General features: G+C 32.4%; 1 protein-coding gene across 9 annotated transcripts; it reads right to left on the minus strand.

The window, feature by feature from the left end:
- On the minus strand, positions 1 to 23,757 carry LOC125068847 (transcriptional regulator ATRX homolog). 9 transcript variants are annotated; one of them, XM_047678184.1, is made up of 31 exons: positions 21,862 to 23,196; positions 20,417 to 21,831; positions 19,944 to 20,026; positions 17,034 to 17,224; positions 16,464 to 16,582; positions 16,320 to 16,354; positions 15,725 to 15,922; positions 15,305 to 15,410; positions 14,513 to 14,605; positions 13,666 to 13,806; positions 13,074 to 13,190; positions 11,580 to 11,746; positions 10,893 to 11,056; positions 10,432 to 10,569; positions 10,048 to 10,223; positions 9,182 to 9,303; positions 8,739 to 8,862; positions 8,526 to 8,594; positions 8,077 to 8,221; positions 7,712 to 7,889; positions 7,043 to 7,155; positions 6,781 to 6,889; positions 6,458 to 6,629; positions 6,029 to 6,241; positions 5,540 to 5,696; positions 5,174 to 5,310; positions 4,527 to 4,550; positions 4,272 to 4,356; positions 3,923 to 4,038; positions 3,435 to 3,634; positions 1 to 1,646 (listed from the first exon to the last, which is right to left on the minus strand). In XM_047678184.1, exons 1-30 carry the CDS (start codon positions 22,898 to 22,900, stop codon positions 3,440 to 3,442), a joined length of 6,141 nt encoding a protein of 2,046 aa, XP_047534140.1. In that variant the 5' UTR covers positions 22,901 to 23,196; the 3' UTR covers positions 1 to 1,646; positions 3,435 to 3,439. The 9 variants fall into 9 exon arrangements, 7 of the variants coding, with proteins under 7 accessions (XP_047534140.1, XP_047534142.1, XP_047534137.1 ...); XM_047678186.1 differs by lacking the exons at positions 20,417 to 21,831; positions 21,862 to 23,196 and adding an exon at positions 23,587 to 23,757; XM_047678181.1 differs by having other exon boundaries at positions 7,712 to 7,886; positions 20,417 to 23,196.
- Positions 23,758 to 23,797: the final 40 nt, after the last annotated feature.

Raw genomic sequence — 23,797 nt, forward strand, 5'->3', positions numbered from 1 at the left:
GTCCATGTAGCAACACTTTCTATTAATAATAAACAAAAATTAATCATATAGTTAAATACATTGGATAGAAAATTATCTTATATTCTATTGAAATACTGTTCATTTATTATACTTTTTGTTAAACTATAAATAACATATAGTAAGCATAAAATCTAAGAAATTTGTAAAAAAATCAACATTCAAAATGTCTTGTTTATAAAATAATATTAATAAAAAAAGAAACATTACAGTTTTTATCCAATACACTGGTATATTATAAATCTAAAATATATAACTATAGTAATTGCTGATTCTAATATTAAAGTCACAATGGTGACGCATTAAAATAAACGTATACAAAAATTTAAGATTAGGCAATATCACAACTAAAACACCTGTTAGTCAGGCTAATAAATAAAGTACATGCTTAGGATATCAGAAAACTAATTCATGGTAAAATACAACAACCATTACAAATTGGGGAAAGGACAATTAAAAAAAATATTGGTAATAACATCAATGTACTAAACATATAATTTTGGAATGATATATTATTATAACTTTGATTAAGTTTATAAAAATTACAATATGATCAAATTTTGTTATAAAAAAATACAAACATGTAATCAAATATACAGAAATATTCAGGTAAAATATATATAGAGAGAGCAAAATAAACACTATTTGTTAATCCTGAAAATGGTAAATAGATACATTTCAAGTGTGAACGGACAGGATTTTATTATTATAACTACATTACTTGTCTTCAGAGACTCAGTTCTAGAGTGTTCTACTATGTTCATACACATTATATTTATACGATAGTATCTCTGCAACATTAAGATGGTAAACACACAGAAGTAACTAATTACTGACATATCATAACTTACCTCTAATTTCCTGTACTGAGAGATATAGTTAAAATTGTCAAGCCGACATACTAAAGCCTCCCATGGATCTTTGATGAAAACATTCCATCAAATAACCAATGAGACAATGCTCAAAATTTTCATATTTATGTTAATAACGCACACATAAATCATGAGCTATAATTTTTGCTTTACATAAACCATTTTCAAGTAAAAATCAAGTGTATGAATATATCTTATACAATATTTACATCTATTATTTGAAAATAGTTTTATATGAAATACAATGTTGTTTACATCAAGATCTGTCTATAGTAGATTTTATTAATTACTCTCATTATTTATGCAGGTCTATCTATTAGCACTGAATATACTCATAAAATGTCACTGAGCACTTGCATAATATAATACTCATACTAACATTAAAATTTGACCCTTGTGCGATAAAATTAGGTCTCACCTTAGGCTGTACTGTTTAGGAGATTCTTTTGATATGTAAATGCAATCACCTCACGAAAGAAACTATTTGTACGCATTTTAGTATCCTGGTAATGTTATAAATGTAAAATTAAGTATGAGATTCATGATATGTGGTGATGAAACGTAAGCCTGAAGGTATAAATTACATTAATATATGGAGTTTAAATCACTCATAAAATGATTAAATATTTCTCGTGTGCCGATGATTATAGAGCTGGTCCAGCCATTTTACACCACATTTATGTTCAGCTTACCTTGCTCAAAAACATAGCACCTTAACATTCACTGTACACACTTGTTTAAATACACACCAGGAATCTGAAACAATAAATTACACATAAAATCAGTACTCATACTAATGTGTACATAGTCCATTTCAAACACAGGAGGAGTAAAGAAAACTTATGATGTATAGAACTAATGTGATATGATTGGTGGAGATCTTGAATAACCTATGATATTCATTATGGATTTGCGAAAAATTGGGGTTTTGGATGTTGGCGAGTTTGTTCTCCGAACTTTGAAAGTAAAATAAAATGTATTTCAAATAAAGATAATTTAATAAATAATGTTTGTAGTGTATAATATAATAGGCTTGTTTCCACTAATAATAAATCGGATGGCTTTGAGTTTCTAATGATTAACCATGATAATTAGTAAATAAAAAAACAACTTTTCTACAAAAATAATAAAAGATTAATTATATTTTTGGAAAATAAAATCGACAAAATGAGGCATTTAATCACGTGACATTAAACACCAATCAGAGTTGCGTGACGTCACACCTCGCGAAACAAGCGCGGAACGCTACGTTGTTGCTATCAATTATCATTATGGCAAATAAACTGGGGGTACTACTTGGTTCTGGATCTTTCAAACACTCTGCGATTATTGACAAACTTTGTTTTTTCAACATATATCTTCTTGGCATTCGAACTTCGTTGGTATACAACCTGGTTTCATGCGCACTTGTGTCTTTACCCATAATATGATACTCTGTATAATTAGTCATATCATTTGGCAACTAAAAAAATAAGAAGAGTTTGAATTATTACATTTTATAAAACGAAAATAATATTTTAACTCAAACAAATCATAAAATCCTATTCTAGTCCTAACATTTTATAGGTTATGTGTGATATATTATATTTGCTAAATTCATTTCTTTTACTATACATTTATAAATAGATATATCAAGTTGTATTTAATACTTACATCGAAATGATCTACACAGAAATAAATTGTGGAATTAGTTGACAAAATAAGAGCATCTTGCCTCCATGCCATTTTTAACCACTTTCGTATTTATTTATTGTTTGGTACGTATATGAATAATTTGTCTGGCGTTTTTATCGTTGTACTTTCACATAGGGGAACCATACAGTATTAATAATACGAGGAATTCATTATTTATTAAAAAACACAATTGACTGTCATACACAAACACGGCTGTTTCGCGAGGTGTGACGTCATTCAAGACGCCATGACAGTCTTGGCCTTTTTCGCGGTCAATTTCAAGTTCATTTCTAAAAACTCAAAATACTAACATAAAAAACCTATTTTTCTTAAAATAGTATATTTTTGGGGTGAAATAGATGCTAAGCTATAGTTTTAAACTAATTTCCAAATTTTGTCAACTAGCCTATTGCAGAAATATTTGCAAATGACATGGAATATGTAAATCTGAGGTACGGTATTTTTAACTGGCCCATTAAAAAATTTAAAGCTCATATAAAAAAAACATTGATAAGGTATAACACAATACAAGATTATATTAAAGATAAATAAGCGTGGACTTATATTTTATTGACTTCTAGTTAGGATATATAATATTTTTTTTTTATTATTTACATACTCTGAATTAAAATGGTAGAAAAGTGAGCTGCCAAGCTACTAAGCTAAGCTACTGAGTTTCTTGTCAGTTTTTCTCGATAGAGTCTACTTTCCAAACCGGTAGTAGCTTTAAATAAATTGAACAGTGTAACATGATTTAAATTCTTTTTTGTAATAATTCAAAATACTTATGAAATGAGTACTATAACAGTCGAAGCGACTGTTCGTCTTTTATGGTGATGTAAATCTGTATTTTCTGGCTGCACCATTTACCTAGTCTAGTCCGAGTCAAGGTTGACGACGTCCGCGGGCGCGGCGAGCGCGGCGGGAGGCTCGACGCGCGTGCTGCCGGGCGGGCGGCCGCGCGGACGCGACCTCTCGCCGAGCATCATCTCCCGGGCGCGCTGTTGCTGTAGGGCCATCGCCACAGGGTCGCGGCTACCGAGCCCACCGGCGTAGTACTTCGCACCCATCTATAACGATAAGCAATTAGTTTCAATATTTGACATCGTCGCTTAGCTAACGACAGCACGCGGTTCGATATATTTGTATTTGTATTTCGATATAAATGTAATTTACATTTTGAATGTTAACGATTACTTATTTTTTTTTACGCGTCTGTCCATTGACAATATTTCGAAAAATAGTTATTCAGCAAATATTGATTAGGCGGTGTTGTTAGCTAAGCGACGCGACGATACAAATAGAGGCGATGGAAAATTTATATTAAAGGCATTTTGGCTACATAAAATTTCACACACATTCTGGTGTTGTAACATCTGCTGCATGCGGAGTTGCTGCTGCTGCCGCTGCCACGGCGGCTCGTACTGCAGCCCGCTGCTGCCGCCCAGTGACATGCCTCCACTTACACCACCAGCTGATTTATAAGAAGAAATGATAGAAGATATAGTCCATTTATTATAATACAGTCATTTACAGAATACAACTTTTAAATATAATTAAGAATTTATATTAGTAATTTAAAAAGGCTTGAATTAATTTTACTTATTTATTTTAATATATTTCAATATATATATTTTTTTAAAATAATCACTTATTTTAAATTCTGTAAACAGTTAATACTTTAATATTTTAATAATTAAATGTTACCTGGATTCATAACCGCGTTCATCATTCCAGGATTCATCATCCCAGGTTGGGTGTACTTGTATATTTCACTCATTTTCTGCATCAACTGTATGTATAAAAAAATGACAGATTAACATAATTGTACAGATTCTTTTAAAAGTGCGAAAAAATGTATAATACGATACAAAAAAATTACATGCTCTAAGGAATATACGGACGTGGCGTACATAAAACGTAAAACATAAAATATCTAAACAAATATCGTCAGCAACTTACGCCATAGTCATATCCACCGAACATCTAAACAGATAAATGTTAAACATTGAAAAGGTTTGATTAACGTAAATCGTTCAAATTTAGGTTTGTATCTATAGACTAAATGTTATGTATTTATAACATACATTCTCGCCAGGCAACTTTTAATTAAACATTTTAAATGCCAATATATGTACATTTATTAAAATATATAAAGATAAAGTATCAAAGGAACAGTGGATTACTATATAGTATAATGCAGCCAGTAAAAAAAAGATTTATAAATGTACTTATGTATGTTAGTATGAACAGCAATAACTTTTTATTTAAGAAAGTGTTCAATTGAATAAAATAAATACCTTTATAAATATCTATTAGGAGATTAATTTGTAAGGTTATTGGCGCATATCATTTGAATTCATTTTTAAATCTTTTAGTGGCATAATAATATTTCTTTATAATACTATATTCAATACTTGCGTTTATTATTGTTAGCACACAATGAAAAAAAAAATATAGACAGAATTTATGAATATGTTGTTTTTTAGCAACATTATTCTTACGATAATAATTACAACGAGGAGATCCAGTGATGACTACAAAATATATTATGACAAATATAATTAATTTTACGATGGTGTAATGTTTGTTGTGTATTATACACTAACCCCAGGGTTGGCGTTGTATATCAACGGCAGCATGTCTCGGATCTGGTTGTCGTTTATGTTAGGCATGTCCTTACGCAGCATGGCCGCCAGGGCTGCGTAAGCCAACTGCTGTTGTTGTTGCGCAAGCAGACCGGGTACTGTAAAGAAAATATATGAGTATAATTACTGAATTCATGGCAGAAATAATTATTATGTTGTAATGTTAGCAGTCACCCCGAAATCTAAAGAAGACGTGCCAAATGCAAGAAATAATACTTGTTCACTAATATTGCAAACAGGAATACAAAAATACAAAGTATATCTGTTTGCCAATAACATAGGTCTGGAGTGGCATTGGTGAAGCCGTAACAGTTTGAAAAAACATACCCATGCCGTTGTGCATGGCGTAGGCAGAGAAGGGCGCGGGCGGCGGGCGCGTCTTCTCGTTTTCGAAGTCCTCCCACGCCGCCTTGCGCTCCTCCTCCGTCAGGGTTTCCTCCTCTTTGTTCTCCAGCAGCGAATCGTGCTCGTGGTACTTGTAGATCTACACAAAAGCATTTATTACTATTAACAAACTAAATTTATAAATAAATATACAAGTTTATATTTTGCTTGACTACATAATTATATATTATTTAAAAACTTCCCTAGTGGAAATTATTATCAATATGCTTTAATGATAATGGTTATTTATTGTTTTTTATTATTGTGTTGAAAATTCCCTAATATTACCGTTATTTAAGTTACTTTTTCCGTTATATCTATATAGCACTTCTCATAATTCCAGATGATATCTATATATTCGATCATAAATGAACTTAACAATAACATATTAATTCATAAATTACTTACTCACAAATTAAAAATCGTAAATACCTGAGCCTCGTGTTCTTTCAACATCTCTGCGAACAATCTATCCTTAGGGAGTGGAGGAAGTTCACGCGGCACTGGTGGCTTCGGTTCAAACTTGTAGAGTTCAGCGAGGTCGTTTTCCGCGTAATGCCTATCAATTTGTTGCTCGTCTATCACGCGTTTAGATATTGCTTGCTTTGTGACTTGCCGTTCATATATTTTTTCTTCCATTGTACCCTGATGAATTTGAAAAATACTTAGTTTTAGTCATGCTTAAGACTTTGCCAAGTCTTACTTGCTTTAGCTAGCTTTACCTATGATTTATTTTTATAAATTAATAAATATTACTACTTAACTGGATTATTTTTGTTATATATCTTATTATATAAACATCTTTGTTTTTATAGTAAAGTATATTCATGTTACTAAATTATTCAAGATCAAAATACTCACCATTGCCAAAAATCGATAAATATAACATGGTTTCTTCTGCCCGAAACGATACACTCTGAATATACTCTGCACGTCATGTGAAGGGTTCCATGACACGTCGAATATCACAACACGATTCGCCGCCACGAGATTGATGCCGAGACCTCCCGCTCGAGTGGATATTAGGAACAATCTGAGAAAACAATATTTTATTATTCAAATAATGTAAATACATAGAGAGGACACTAACACAATTAAAATGCGAATAATAATAATAATCTATATGACGTTTTAGTATAGTAACAAAGTTTTTTTAATAAATTAAAAGTAACTTGATTGATTACCTGGCTCTAGGATTATCTTCCCTGTTGAAATTTTTACACCAAATCGATCGATTTTCACAAGAGGTAGAACCATCCAATCTAAAGTAATCTACGCCAGGTGACCACGATCCTATGAAAAAAAATAATGAACATATATAAAATATGGTAGTAGTAATATTATTCATAAGAGTATATGAAGATCGTCATAGCACAAGAATTTACATTTACAGGCAAAAGTAAGTAAATAGTAAACATGTCATATTTTTATTGTATGGCTACTCACCAACATGTCCATTTAATTTCTCATCAACGCGTGCTTCCTGTGTAGCTTCGTCTACCTTACCCAAGAAATGTTCTATAAGGTCTAATGAATACAGTGATTGTGAGAACACCAATCTGCAACAAATAAAAAAAACATTATAATGATTTTGTAAATGATATAATTCGTGAAAACTGGTTTTGGTCACGTCAACCACTTAATGACAACTATTAAAGGCGCGTGAGATATTATAGTGTACACATATGTGTAAAAATATTCTCGATACACTCATAGTTCAACAGGATAGTAACCTGGAACTGTGAGTAAAAGCAGAATGAAATAAGTAGTACAGCGACAATTGATTTAGGTGCTTTTTGGACACGGTAGTGTAAATATTGTCATTGTCTCAAGAATAGTATATTGACTGTAGAAGCAAATTAGTATTACTGGCCCAAACCGGACATCAAACCTGATTGCTATATCTTTAGAGCTGCGGTTAATGGGTGACAAAATGTAATTTACGTGTAAAACAGACACGATCATAATTATTGTTTATGAATCAATCTGTTTTCTATTGGGTTTTAAAGAGGTTCCACCTACTGCTCTCCGCAGAATTTCTTGCGAAATGTGCAAGTTACATTATAAAGTCCATCGCCAGTGTCACTAGTATTGTGGAGAGACTATACAACTAACAGCTTGTCGCCGATGGCCTCGCACTGGCGCAGGATGTCGAACAGCAGCACGAGCTTGTGCGAGTGGCGCAGGTCGTCCAGCTCGTCGTCGCTGACGAGCGCCATCCACCACTCCGTGGGGTTCTCGGCGCGCGCCTGCGGCTCCTCCTCCGCGCCCGCCTCCTCGTCGTCCAGCTCTACTGCAATCCAGCGACGGCACATGTCTCAACGAGCGATTGCAGTAGATTTGTAATAAACATGCGAACTATGTTATTTTAGTAAAAATTCTAGTGAATATATAATAACAGATCATAGAATACTTTTTTTGTTAATGTCTACATGTACATTATATTTGATTCATTCGCATTAATTATGTAATGTCAGTACTTGGATTTGCTCTCGTGCCTCGCCTCGTTGTTATTTTACTATCCTTCCCTTTACTCTTTTTGGCAGATTTCTTCTTTTTATTCTTTTTTCTACTGTCGTCGCTCATATCCGATAAACTATCTGAAGATTCTTCTGATGAGGATTCCTGGAAAATGAAGACGATAATTAAAAACCCAATCATTAAAATGATGATATTTTATTATAAAAAGGAATAAATATGACTTCATCAGAGCATATTAGAGCCATACGAATTTAATCGTCCCATTTGAGTACATAATTAAGAGTATCTATAACCCATTTTGGTATTGGGTAATCAAACCCCTAGCAATAGTATTCAGTCTTTTTAATGTAAAAATGATTCCATCGAAATGTGACTGCCATATAAACGGAAATGATTGATGATAAAATATATAAGTTTTATGAAGCATTTAAAAAAAAACTACACTAACGTCAGGTGTTGAGTCATCGTCTATAAAATCTGCCAAAGAACCCTCAGAATCTTCTTCTTCTCTCTCTCTCTAAAATGATAAAAATAAAATCATTAATTAACAATTTCACATTCTGTCACATTTTAACATTCTGTCAATATTTTTAATTAATTAAAATAATTAATTAATTAAAAATATTGACAGAAGATCAAAACTTATTTAATGTATTCATACCTTCTTTTGCTGCATAATTTCATATCTCTCTGAATTATATTTAAGCACAAGCGGATGTGTCCATATCCTCTGTAAGGACTGAAAGTCTGGAAACAGGAATCCTGATGATTTTCCTGGTAATGGTCTGAAAAATTGGAATAATAATTATAGCTAAGTGGGTACTGGCAACAGTATAGTACTACCATTATGCTCCATGAAGTATAAAGATTAAATCTTTCATTTCAAATTTTCCATTGACAATAACATGTATTTATCTTTTAGTGATAGTCGTTTTTATAATATTGAGCTCAATTATAATATGAACAAAAACATAAAATACTTAAAAGCAAAAACTCTTTAACTTATTTTGATTGAATATAATAATTCTGTTTTTATTTTTGTGGCTCTTATTTAATTTCTTTCATTTACGTTATATTTATGTTAAAAAATAAAAGTGTACAAACCTTCTTGAATAGTTATCCAAATAGTGTTGATATAATTTAATTTGCACTTCAGTTAGGGTGATGAAGAGAACATACTCGTGCTTCGGAGGCAAAAAGGGCGCCAGCACCCCGTAGTCTCTCCTCTGACAATTTTTACACAATTATCAAACACATATACAATATTGGATTAATAAGTAAATAAATAGCCCTATTGCACAAATATTTACAACAATATGAGTAGTTATATATAAAACTAATAGCACTGAAGTCTATTCCAACCATAAGAGTTAGAAAGCGTGCATCTTAACCGATGATTTCGGGTTCAAACCAGGGCATCCCCAGGCAGGAAAACATCGTGAGGAAACCTGCATGTCTAATTTCAACGATATTCTGCCACATGTGTATTCCGCCAACCCGCATTGAAGCAGCGTGGTGCAATATGCTCCAAACCTTCTCTTCAAAGGGACAGAAGACCTTTAGCCCAACAGTGGGTAATTTACAGGCTGCTAATGCTAAAAAAAAAGCACCTCGAATTGACGCGATTTAATTGGTTAAGTTTGAATAGTCTATGACATTAATAATGGATCAACGAAAAAATTGCTTTATGAATCTCAGGAACTTGTTATTCAAACATTTGAAGTAAGTGTGAAAGTGGTTATAGGTTGCGAAGTGGAATCTCGTTATATTATATATACATGTATATTATTCAAATACTGTCTGTAGTGTATAACACAGCAGAGCTATATACAAATGGTATGGATAATTAAATCGAAGGTTTCTTTATCTTTACTCATTTTTCGATTGGAATAGCATATCTGTATGTAAAATATGCAAAATATTTTATATTATATGTTTAGTAGAAATTAGATAAACATAAGTATTTTTACCTGCACAGCACCATCGAGCATTTTATGCAACACATGGGACCGTCTCTTCATAATCCTGATATCATGCTCTGTGGAGTCAGTATATTGGCCATTGGTGATGGGGTTTACGAATCGATTCAAGTACTCATTGTACTTTCCTAGTAGGTTCGGCTTGACGAACTGCACCATGCAGTAATCTAAAAGTAAATTACTGAATAATCATAATACATACTTGCTCAAATTACTTATGCGAGATGGAAACTTTTGTCCATATCCAGTATCTACATAACCAATGTTAATAAACAAATGTTAATAATTTTTCATAAGTTTATTTTTTACTTATATAGTTTCATGTAGAAATAAAGTGAATTAAAATGAATTCGCGCGCATGTAAGGAGTACTCACACTCCTTAAGGTTGTTCTGCAGTGGCGTGCCCGTTAGCACGATGCGTCGCAACGTCTTCACGCGGTTCATGGCCTGCGACAGGCTCGTCTTCTCGTTCTTCAACAAGTGGCCCTCGTCGCACACCACCAGGTCCGGACCTGCAATATCAGCTTACATTATCACTTCGTCCTATCGTCCTAGATGGGCCTATTTTGGATTGATCAATTTTCCTACTGCATTGCTACTTTTGCGAGTCGATGATTGTTTTATGTAAAAAGTCTGCTAATGTTTTAAGGGATACGGATTTGACGTTTGTTTCAAAGTTCACAGATGATTCAAAGAGAGATATAACTTACGTTCATACAATTAATTCGTGTGCCAAATAAAAAACGACAGCTAAATAATATAAATAGTAGTAGTAGTAGGTCAAAGTTAACTTCGTCATAAAAATAAAATGTAAGCAGCGGAAAGCGCATCTGACCGGGGTCGACGAGGGCCTCCTGGAAGCTGCGTAGCATCTTCTTCTTGAACTTCTTGACGTTGTCGGCGGACAGGTTGCGGAACATCTCGTAGCCCAGCACGCACACGCCGCCGCCGCCCACCCACTGCTGCAGCTGCCACGCGCGCTCCGAGTTCTGCTTGTACCTGCGCACACGAGCCGACACTATAGGGCCTCTCCGAGACACATTGTTCCGTCTCTAAGCTGTTGCTAAGTATTTTTTTTATTTTATGCATTAGCTCTCTTATTTTGTTTTTTGTTAGATGAATTGTTAATATGTTTTAAAGCGCCAATGTCTACGGGCGATGATGGCCACTTACCATCAGTTGACCCATATGCTCGACCTATTAATTATATAAAAGGAATAGATAATTTTTATCTTGATATTTATTATCCGAACCGAGCTATTCACACCTACTATATGTACATGACTTTTGTATCTTATAGAATTATGTCTTTCGGCTACAGCAGCCATTCTAAGAGAGACTAGCCAACACTAGCAAACACATATCACTCTTAATATCCGTTGGGTTGGGTCGAAATCGGATGATTAGAAAATTTACGTGCTTTTTAAGACAAGGGAGTGTGAACACTTTCAATTTCCAGAGATTACAGCACTCAATACTTATATTGTGACTGCCTTCTCCGGTTAAAGTGTTTGGTTCTTACCTAGAGAGCTCATAAACATCCACTTCATAGTCTGTCACGGCATGCTTGAGCCAGATGCGGAATTCGTTAACCCAATTAAGTACAGTAGACAGCGGACAAACCACCAAAACGCGGTTGACACCCGTCAGCGAGCTGTGAGTCAGCAGGGTGTGTGTTAGCGATACCACCTGAAGAAAATATATTTTTTTTAAAACTAAGATTTTACTATTAGATGATAAGTGAAACTCGCAAACTCGATTCTAACTTATGTAATTCGCTCAATAGTCGTCCCCATACTTAACGCTTGATTGGATAGGTAATTGGAGTAATTAAACAGATATTAAATTTCTTTACAAAAAATTGTCTAACTATTATATTTAAAATATATATTAAATCAAATAAATTCAAGTGAAATATTAAAGTTGTAGCTTTTATAAAAAAAATGTAAATAGGCTAGTTGACAAAATTTGGAAATTAGTTTAAAACTATAGCTTAGCATCTATTTCACCCCAAAAATATACTATTTTAAGAAAAATAGGTTTTTTATGTTAGTATTTTGAGTTTTTAGAAATGAACTTGAAATTGACCGCGAAAAAGGCCAAGACTGTCATGGCGTCTTGAATGACGTCACACCTCGCGAAACAGCCGTGTTTGTGTATGACAGTCAATTGTGTTTTTTAATAAATAATGAATTCCTCGTATTATTAATACTGTATGGTTCCCCTATGTGAAAGTACAACGATAAAAACGCCAGACAAATTATTCATATACGTACCAAACAATAAATAAATACGAAAGTGGTTAAAAATGGCATGGAGGCAAGATGCTCTTATTTTGTCAACTAATTCCACAATTTATTTCTGTGTAGATCATTTCGATGTAAGTATTAAATACAACTTGATATATCTATTTATAAATGTATAGTAAAAGAAATGAATTTAGCAAATATAATATATCACACATAACCTATAAAATGTTAGGACTAGAATAGGATTTTATGATTTGTTTGAGTTAAAATATTATTTTCGTTTTATAAAATGTAATAATTCAAACTCTTCTTATTTTTTTAGTTGCCAAATGATATGACTAATTATACAGAGTATCATATTATGGGTAAAGACACAAGTGCGCATGAAACCAGGTTGTATACCAACGAAGTTCGAATGCCAAGAAGATATATGTTGAAAAAACAAAGTTTGTCAATAATCGCAGAGTGTTTGAAAGATCCAGAACCAAGTAGTACCCCCAGTTTATTTGCCATAATGATAATTGATAGCAACAACGTAGCGTTCCGCGCTTGTTTCGCGAGGTGTGACGTCACGCAACTCTGATTGGTGTTTAATGTCACGTGATTAAATGCCTCATTTTGTCGATTTTATTTTCCAAAAATATAATTAATCTTTTATTATTTTTGTAGAAAAGTTGTTTTTTTATTTACTAATTATCATGGTTAATCATTAGAAACTCAAAGCCATCCGATTTATTATTAGTGGAAACAAGCCTATTGTCATTTACCTGTAACGTCTTCCCGAGACCCATGCAGTGCGCCAATATACAGCCAGATCCCTTATCTTTCTTGATTCGCTTCACACTCTCGAAGCACGCATTCCACATGAATTTTATGCCATTCGCCTGGAAACAATATTAAAAATGTGAGCAAAAATCCTTACAATGCCGTGTCGCGTTATTCATCTTTACATTTCCTGTGATTTCAATTAGCTTTACATACATTGTTTCAAATGCAATCAATACCTATTTTATTTACATTTCAAAAGAAACATAGAATTATTCTACCAATAAGAATCAGTAAGACGACAATTAACACTAACTTTTTTTTTCATATTATACATTAAATAATTAAGTGAATAAGGTAAAATTTGTAAAGCCTATAATAAACTAATATTATCCACAAACCTATATGATATTTCCTAATTTTCTATCAATAATATGCCTTGTAAAATAATTAATATTCTTTGGCATAAACTCGAATGTATTAAAACACAAATGGTACTTTTAAATTATACATATAAAACAAAGGTTTTTTTTTTTAATAATTCAGTAGCAGTCAATTCAGATGATCAGCAAGACTTTTATTAAAAAAACATACCTGATGTGGTTTTAATTTCTTAACCAATCCTTTGTCAACCTCTATCAAAGGCTCCTTGGTCTCTGGATCAAAATCTAGGACTACTTTATCTAGTACCACTTCATCTGGTTTGCCAGATTCGTCGAATTCCAAGTTATTGTACTGAAATTATAGACATTTAGTAAAATTAATATCTAGTGTAAAATTCAACATTGTTTTAAACTTTATAAATAAATCACTCTTAGTGTCATGGAATTAACTACTCATATAAACACTCAGACACTTGCAGGGTTTTGCTGATACTATTAATTAATTAATAAAAGTTAAATAAAATTTCAAATTTGTGTTTACAAAATTATGTTTTACAAAATTAAAAGTGAAAAACTTATCTATCCATCAAAAGTTAAATTGAATCGACATTTCATTTACATTGTTTCACGTTTTTTGTTTCATTTATATGTGACTAAGTTTGATGAGGCATAAAATTGTCTTCTTGTATAAACACTCTTTTAAGCACCTGTGCATAACTGTCACTTAGTACACAGCTGATATATTGTACACTTGTACCGTCTGCGGTCAAGAATCAAGATGTTTTTTTAAGGAACATTTTTTTGCACATCCGTGGTACAATTCAGTAAACTTTTAAGACATTTATGTATCATCTCCTCTATTTATAATAAATGCCAAGAATTTATAACAAGTTTCAATGTTTACTTATTAATGATTAACTGTTGTAATATAATTTTAAGATTTGTTTGTTTGATTAGTTATTTAGTTGTTCCTTCAAAGTTAACCGCTACATTAATGTTACCATATCGAACTTCTTTCAAATTAAATAGTGTTTTAAAAATATCAAAGTCAGATTTACCAATTTTTGTCTTTCAGCTATTCGAGCAATCCTTTCCTTTTCTTCGCGAGCCGCCTTTTTAGTTGCCTCTTCCAGTTGATTTTTACTCATAACCTTTAATCATTAAAAACAATATTAAAAAAAAAATTATAAATACTTGCTCTCTAAAACATATTATTAAATATTTTAGACACAATCACACTAGTTTCTTAGATAATTATATTAGGAAATGTATAAACAAGCAGGTAGCTAGTGAAATAGTTTGTGTACTCATATACAAAACACTTTTTTAATGTTTCATATATACACTAATATTATATATCCATAAGTAACTATGTCTGTCTGCCTGATGCTCTTTCACGGCTAAACCACTAACCGAATTTGATGATATTTTGTACGATGCAATTTTTGTATTCCAAGGACATAGGCTACTTTTTCTGCCTAATACCTGCCGACCAACCCCTAAAACGCGAGCAAAACCGCCGACGACAACTATTATTACGTATAGTAATATTATAGCAATTTAATTTGCTTGTATACAGGAATCGATGCCGGGGTATAATAATCCAATTTTAAAAATGTTTTCACTGATAGCTCTATTATTCCTGGATACTTACTATAGGGTATAAATTACTTGAATATTACATCACTTTCTTTATTAACAAATTGCACCCGTGCGAAGTCAGGGCAGGTCGCTAGTATCCAATATAAATCATTAAAGTGTTTTAACCAACACTACAAAACAATTAATAAATTCAATGTTATTATTACTTCTATTGGAATATTTTAATTAAAGATAAATTGTAAGCATACCTTTCGGATGTTCTTCCTGCCATGCTTATTTCTGCCCTCAGTTTCACTCTCCGATCCCGACCCTTCGCTGTCATCTATATTTTTTATCCGTCGTCGCTTCTTTTTACTGTTTAAAAAGCATTCAGTTTAGTTTGTACGATTCAGATTTATAGCATGATGAATAAAAGTGCAATGTAAAGTATTTTAAGCCACTGGTTATTTAACTTAATCACTTTTATATTTTGTAAATGAGTGTCTAAACACAAAATTTTGGTTGTCAACTAATGCTTTTCCTGTAAAAGCCGTTTCACCCCACCTTACCTTTTAGAGTGATTTTGGAAAAATATGAAATTTAACTGTTTTATATCAATGGTTTGGTGTCAGAACGAGAGTTACGTGTAGACAATAGAATAAGGACATCAGTGATCGTCCGGAACGCACCTGCCGTCGACGGAGGAGCCGGCCGAGGCGTCGCTGTCGGAGCCTTTCTTCTTCCGCTTGGACTTCTTGGCGGTCTCCGAGGTGTCGTCGTCCGAGTCCTCGAAGTCGCTGAGGCGCGCGTCGCGCTCCTTCCTGCGCGACGCGCCCGCCTCCGAGTCCGACGATATCGCGTTCGCTTTACGACGCTTTAGTTTCACACTGCGCGAACGAACATTATTTAACACAGTAGCAGAAATAGCGACACAAAGTTTTGGAGCGCTCGTGATTGTCTTTTGTCGTTTTATGATGGTTAAAATCTTTGGTCTCTTTTTTAATATTCCTATTAAGCTCGCATTGCTTAAAATATGTCCATGTATTGTACATCTATGATAATACAAATAATTGGATATTAATTCTATAAAATTAGTACAAGTAAAAAAAATCTTGTTTTAAAATGTTATTATTTAATGATTCACACTTTAAAAGTTTAAGCGAACGTGTGTCTAAAACGTATTTCTTTATAATTGTAGTTCCAAATATACAAAAAGAATATCACGATACGGCATAAGTTTATCATAAATATATAATATTACGAAAATAATAAAACATAACTTACTCTTCATCCTCCGATTCATTTTCTTTTTTATTATCCTGAAACAAAAAATATTTTCATAATAATCTATTTCAAGCTAGTTACATTTTACTAAGAAAATTTGCATTAATTTTTTCATTGAAATATATTCAGCTTTAAATAAATTACCTGGGAACTCTTTTGCTGTGAGCTGGAGGAGTCGCTCTCGTCTAATAAGTCGTCTTTAGCGAGGTGGTCGAGGCCGTCGCCGTTCAGACTAGAGAGCGGTACTGCTGCTATTTCTACCTCTGTAACAAAACAATGTAAATTTTAATGTTATGATATTATGAATAAAAACAATTACAAGCCCATACGTTAATTGAAAGATAGTATTCCGAAGTCAGTTTCAACACTTTTAATTCAGATATCATTAAGATATAAATTGAAACATTGCTTATATTCGGTTCCATGAAACGAGTTTCCAAAGAAAATTCCCCTTGTACGCTCATTTGTTGCTATGCCATTGGTCATTGGCCAAATCATATCTCAGGTTTGTTATACATGTTGGATTCGTCTCGCTTACCGTGCACATCGACCAATGATGCGGGTAATTTGTACCTTCGAGTTCAACTTTTTTTTTAAACGAACAGTCTATCGTTTTATTTCAGAAAATAACTCGCGTGTATAAACATTCTATGGAGAATTTAAGTCTTCCATTTTTGAAAACAATAAATAAAGTCTTAGTTAACATTTCTTTACCTTCGCCAACATCGCTATCCGCCAAAGAAGCTGCGTCCGAACTAGTCTCTGCTTTTAGGAATCCCTCTTCGCTAAAACGCGGTACTTTAGGCATTTTTTTCTTCGTCTTCGAGTTAGAACTCTCAGTGCGGTCGGTAGAAGGTGAGCGCCGCCGCCGGTGCTTCTTGTTTAACGATTTTAAATTTGTAAGTCTAGAAACAAAAATAAAACTATTCAATTAATTAATTTTAACATTACATTTCTCTATATCTACAAGAGTTCCGAACGTAACCCACGAATACATGACAAAGGGTCCAGTAAATTACCCACAGCTGGACCTTTGCCTATTTCTTGAGATTGGCTAGGAATTAATTCCACAACCAATGCAGGTTTATGGTTACACATATAGCTGAATATCGGGGATGTTATGGACCTTCGCAACCGTAACTATCGGATATCCGAAATAAATATATATCCGTAACCGTAACCGAAAACAAATTACTTATTATAATTTTGTTTTTGCAGTGTTATACTTAAAGAGAGAAACTAGTTGTATATAAAAGCTACTAGTTTTTTTTTGTGATTATACCTCATTCTTAATAACGTACAAAGTCAAATTAACATATATTAATTCTTTCTTTTCCATTTTCTAAATAATGTAATATACGTAACCGAAACTATCCGAAAAAATCGGATAATCCGAAATAATTTCGTATCAGTAACCGAATCTGAAACCGGTAAAATATTATTCATATATCCGTATCCATATCTAGATCCGAAATGACATATCCATAACATCGACATTCACACATGCTGCCTGACAGTTTCCTCAGGATTATCTCCACACCACACACATAGTATATACCATACCATAAAATCCGTATAACCATAGTGTACTATATATATTTTACACTATTAATTTGCAAGCTTAGCTATCATAATTATTTATTATCTTAGTAATAATTGTTGATTATTTTATTTTTTAATCAACCTTTAAGCAACTAGACAATACACTCATAGGGCGGAACTATATAAAGGTAGTGGAAATATGAATGTGCCGAGAACCATGGAATCAAAATGTCACGTCCCATGTGAGCTGTGACTGTGATCACAGTAGCTCGGTTTAAACCGACAATTAAACTTCGGCGAAATAAAAACCGATTAATAGTGGCGGTACCTACCCAGATGAACTGCACAAAGCGGTATCACCAATAATATAACACCTTTAAATTATCAGTATATTTAAGTTTTTTTTATATATCTGTAAATCTATAAAGTTAAATATTAATTGCAAAAAGTAAACTTGTGAATAATTTTGATAGATTCGCTCACATTAGCAAATATTTCCAAGCGGCGATAAAATCCAAAGGATGATTTCAAGATAAAACACTCGACAAATCCTATTCTATTCAAACAAAGTTATATAATATATACCTCTATATATACCTATACATACCTCTTGAACACAATTGATTTATATTAAACTTATTAATTATGAATATAAATTGTTATTAATTAAATTTAATATGATTTTTGTTTTCAAACGAATTCACTATATTAGAACTTGGTTTATAACTTATTGAATAAGCTCGAAGAATGGTTAAAATTTTTAGTATGAAACATATAAAATTTCTCATTACAATTAAAAGAAAAATACAAGAAAAATTTTCTTGATCTATTCGATCAAGAAAAATTTAAATAATGCAATCGAGCCAATTGGTCAATTGGATAAAATGAAAATAATCCTTAATTCAACTACCAGGACTATGACTTTTACAAGCACGTTAAAATGTAGAAGTTTATATAAAAAGCTACCACGGCGTGAAAATAAAAACATGAAATCCACGCTGCATAACTATATAAACACTCATACATGTTCATCATCACCCATAGACCCTTTGCTTTGCTTTGCTAGAAAAATTAACATTTTTCTTACATTGTCACTGTGCCGCCAAGAACACGATCTAATGTGTAATGTCCTTTGAGGATGTAATTACTTTTTTTTATGATATCGGTAGGTGGACGAGCAAATGGGCCACCTGATGGAAATGTTGGTCATCACTGCCCATAGACAATGGCGTTGTAAGAAATATTAACCATTCCTTACGTCACCAATGCGCCAGCAACCTTGGGAACTAAGATGTTACGTCCCATGTGCCTGTAGTTACACTGGCTCACTCACCCTTCAAACCGGACCACAACAATACTGAGTACTGCTGTTTGGCGGTAGAAAATCCGAGTGGGTGGTACCTACCCTGACGGGCTTGCACAAAGGCTTACCACCAAGTAAAGTTACTGTTCTATGTATTGTTGTTTGCCGACTGCAGAATATAATTATTATTTGTTTCACTTAATTATCATATAATAACTTTCTTAGATTCATTCATAAAGGTAAAATATATGTAGATTAGTAAAAATATCGATCACTAAATTTCTAATTCCAAAAAATCACTTTAATGGCGAAACCTCAATATTCTGAACGTAATGACGAAATTATAGTTCAGATTATGATTTCGAACTAAAGAGATTATTTTAAATATTAACGTTTATAATTATGGACTCTATTTTTTTAGTATACCCCATTTGTTATATAGAAAAGAACACTTAAGCTCGAACATTTTACAAGAATGTAAATGACATAAAATATTATTCATTATGGTTCTTGGTAATCCTATAAAATGTCATGAATATTTAGAATATTTTTAGTTTTATCAATTTGGTTGCAATGAAAAAAAACTCCTTCCCAATATATATAGCAAACCATGCAAAATCGGGGTCACAAACAAGGGATTATGGAAATCAATGCTCAATTCTATTAGCTGTTTTTCCCTTAATATAACCTCCCTTTTAACATGCAATGCATTGTATCATATTCAATTTTATACACACACAATTCCCTTTATTCCCTCTTCCCAATTACAAAATATTTACCCATCAATGTCTTTTTCAATTGATTCTTGAGTATCTGAATTTTGGCTGCTGCTATCACTTGAATTACCTTTAGAGCGGCCCATCTGTAATAATTGTAACGTCTTTTTGAGTCTGAGCAAAAACTATTAACCTAAGCTATATTACCCTAACTATTTTAATTTTTCATCTGTTAAATTTGCCAATATAAAATGAAAGACCAAACTTTGGAATATATTTTAATATCAGAATCATTGCACAAGACATCTATTTACAAATATTATATGACTATTAAGAAATAAACCTTAAATACAAACAAATTAAAGCACAATGTTAAAAATACATTGCTATAATTAATAATTTTACATTTACACTTTTCTATTGCAAAGTATGCTTTAAAGAAAACTTATTATAGCATAAGCTAATTTAGTACAAGTAATGTACTTTGGAATACATATTTAAATTAAGCTAGTATAATAATTTCACTCACTCCTAACCTTTTCAGAACATGTATTAGACTTTTCTTCAGAATATTCATCAATTTGGCTATTTGTATCTTTTGCAGATGAATCATTTTCTGAAGTATCCTGTGATTTCTCCTGCTCAAGGTCACACTGCACACTCTCTGAAGAATTCTTCGATGATGTATCCTTTTCTTTAGCCTTCTCTTCATCGCTAGAGTTTCCTTTGAGTAATGTATCTCTTATCTCCTTTAATGCATTACGTAAATTTTCATCTTCAGTATCGGAACTTGATGAATATGTTAGTAACATTTTTTTTGCATACATACTTTCCATAATATGTTTTCTTTTAGATGGTGGTGAAGATGCATCGTTGCTTTGTATTTTCCTTTTCTTGGTTGGGGTTGAATCATCTGTTGAATCATGAAGTAGTGAGGATTTGATATCATCGCTGTCCGCCTTCTTGTCCCTTAAATCACTTGTTAATTGCAATGTTTTACTTCTATGTTTCCTTGTTGTCATTTTTGCTTTTTGAGAGTCTGTATTACTGGTTGGCTGTTTATCATCTATAGTACTCTTATCAGAGTCTGAATCATTAAGGAGGGCATTCTTTAATCTTTTATCATGATCTGAATCAGATTCATGCAATAGGGTATTTTTAATGACATTTATATCAGTTGAAGCTCTGAGATTAGCCGTTTCTTTTGCTTGTTTAGGATTAAGGCTAGATTGTTTATCATTTTCTCCTTCCATTGGAATTTCGCACACAACTAATCCATTTTGAGTTATTCTTTTTAACTCATTAGAAATTAAATAATCAGATGTTAACTTAGGTAACTTTGTAACATTAACAACAAAGTTTTTAGACTGAAATGCTTCAACTTCTTTCCTTTTTTGTTTCCAGTATTCCTCATCATCTTTTTTATTTATATCCTTTCTAGAACCAACAGATTCTCTGTTGACTTTTTTTATAGATCTCGGCTTATTTTTGTCAAATTTATCTTTTTCACTCTTTCTATTCCTCTTGATGTCTGATTTTTTCTCTTTATCACTATCACTATCAATTATTTCAATTAGTGATTCATTTATCTTTGGTATTTTATCTTCTCTTAATAATTTATTTATATTAACACATTTTATGAAAGGTTTTGAATCTGAAAGTGAACCCTGACTATTTTCACTCTCTAGAATAGGTTTGGTAACAGTAAAAGATGTTCTACTGTTACCTTCTTCATTACTTTGATTGGAATGTTCATCTATATTTGCTGTATCTACAGGAGTAGGAACACTAATGTTATCATCAGAATTATACTTTGTTTTTTCAGCACATATTGATTGATTTGTTTTTTTACAGTCTTTATCAGAATCATCGGCATAACGTAGCATAATCGAGGATTCAATGATATCCTGCATTATAATGTCGGGACCACTTAATTCTGCGATTGATTTATCTTGCTCCATAGTTTTATCTGACAGACCATCATTTAATTTACTTTTGCCTAAATCTGATCCCTTTGTGGAGTCTTCAGCATCCATTGGAACATTACCTTTATCATTCTCCTTGTCATTGAGACTAGGAATTAAGTCACTTTGTGCTCTTAAATTGTTTCCAGATTCATCACAATTACTTTCATTAGAGACATTGTCAGTCTTACTTAAATCACCGCCTGAAGAATTTTTTTGTTCCTTCATTGAATCTGTATCACTGTCTGAGCTGTCTAAAATTTTAATATTTTTGTATTTTTTATGTCTATCATTTTTATGTTTTATTTCATCGTCACAGCAACTTTTATTAGACTTTCTAAATTTACTTGAAGCTTCTACATTTGAATTATTTGAAATTGTGTCCATATTTTCTTCAGAACCTTCTTTTATTTCATTATTTTTTAATTTAATACTGCTATCTAAAGTCTTATTTTCCTCTCGTGAACTTGGCCTGAGTAAATCTAATTTACTCGAGCCATTTTCTAGTTCTTTAGTAGTTTCGGTAATATTAATATTATTTGAATCATGTAAGTCTAGTTCTTTACTGTTATTTTGGTTTTTTCTTCTGATGCGATACAATTTACAGTCATGAAATACCGGATACTTGTCTTGCAATAATGTGGGCATAGGTTTAGCCACTACTTTAACTGATGTGAAATGTTGAACATTAACTTTATCGCGTATTTTTAATTTGTGAGATTCGTATTCAAAATGTTCATAAGTAACGCAACTCTTTGAAATCATTGATTTTTCAACATTTTTCCCGCCACAATCTATTTGAGCTTGCGATGCATCAATTTGAGTCAATATTTTTTTGACACCGGTCTCGACATTCTCAATAGACTTTTTTGACAATTCACAAATCAATAAGACTTTACTTGCGGCTTTTTGCACTGCATGTACATTCTTAAGTTTTTCTTTCCTTAATCTTTTCTCTTTTAGATTTTCTGAACGGACTCTTAAATTGGATCCAAGTTTCGACAAATATTCCATTGCTTCGCACAAGACATCACGAACGGGAACAGCATCCGCCATTTCACAATAACTTTGTTTGTAATTAATTCACCACATATAACGCAATTGGACGTTGAAAAGGGAGTAATAGGACGTAAAAATGAATTATTGATGTACCCAATAGTAACATAAATATTTTTTTGTAGAAAGTATTCGCGCTATCGATATTCTTAAAAATAGAAATAAAACCACAGACTAAAAAAATGGATTTTTAAAACGCATTGACAACCTTTCTTTCAGCCGATATCACTGTTAACACTTCAAAACTTCTCATCAAGATATTCCTTATAAGCTTAATCTGCATATAATACTACCCAAGCCTATTGATTTTAACCCACAATTCATTTTAGAAGCATCTAAAACGTGGTGAAACAGCCTTGCTAGCACAAAATATCGCAGATAATTTAACATTGGAGATGTATGTTGCATAGATTGGAACGTAAGTCGCTCAGAGCCTCTTGCACTTGGTCGGGTTGTAACACTAACTATATACAAATATACCACAAAATAGCGGCAATGTTATACATAAGAATAATATTATATACCACAATACGTGCATAATTTCTCACAAATTTCTTGTAACATAAACAATACCAATTATAATGCCTGTATAAAAGTTTACCAACTCTGTTATCTTTGATGTTAGGCTGTGACTATAGCCTTACACCAAAACAAAAAATATCGAAGTACCAATTTTTTGTACTTACCTTTCATGTAAATGGCTGATCTAGCGTTTTACGTTGATATACTCAAAACACTAAACTTAACTATATTCAGAACACATCATTGTACTTAAAAGTACACAATAATCTTCAAATCATACACATTTTTCACTCCTATTCTGAAAAATCGGCGAAATATGCAAGGTAGGTAAACTATCCAAAACAGTCGTGAAAAAGAACCATAGACAATATAGAA

The sequence above is a fragment of the Vanessa atalanta genome, chromosome 14, assembly GCF_905147765.1.
Source record: "Vanessa atalanta chromosome 14, ilVanAtal1.2, whole genome shotgun sequence".
NCBI classification, from domain to species: domain Eukaryota; kingdom Metazoa; phylum Arthropoda; class Insecta; order Lepidoptera; family Nymphalidae; genus Vanessa; species Vanessa atalanta.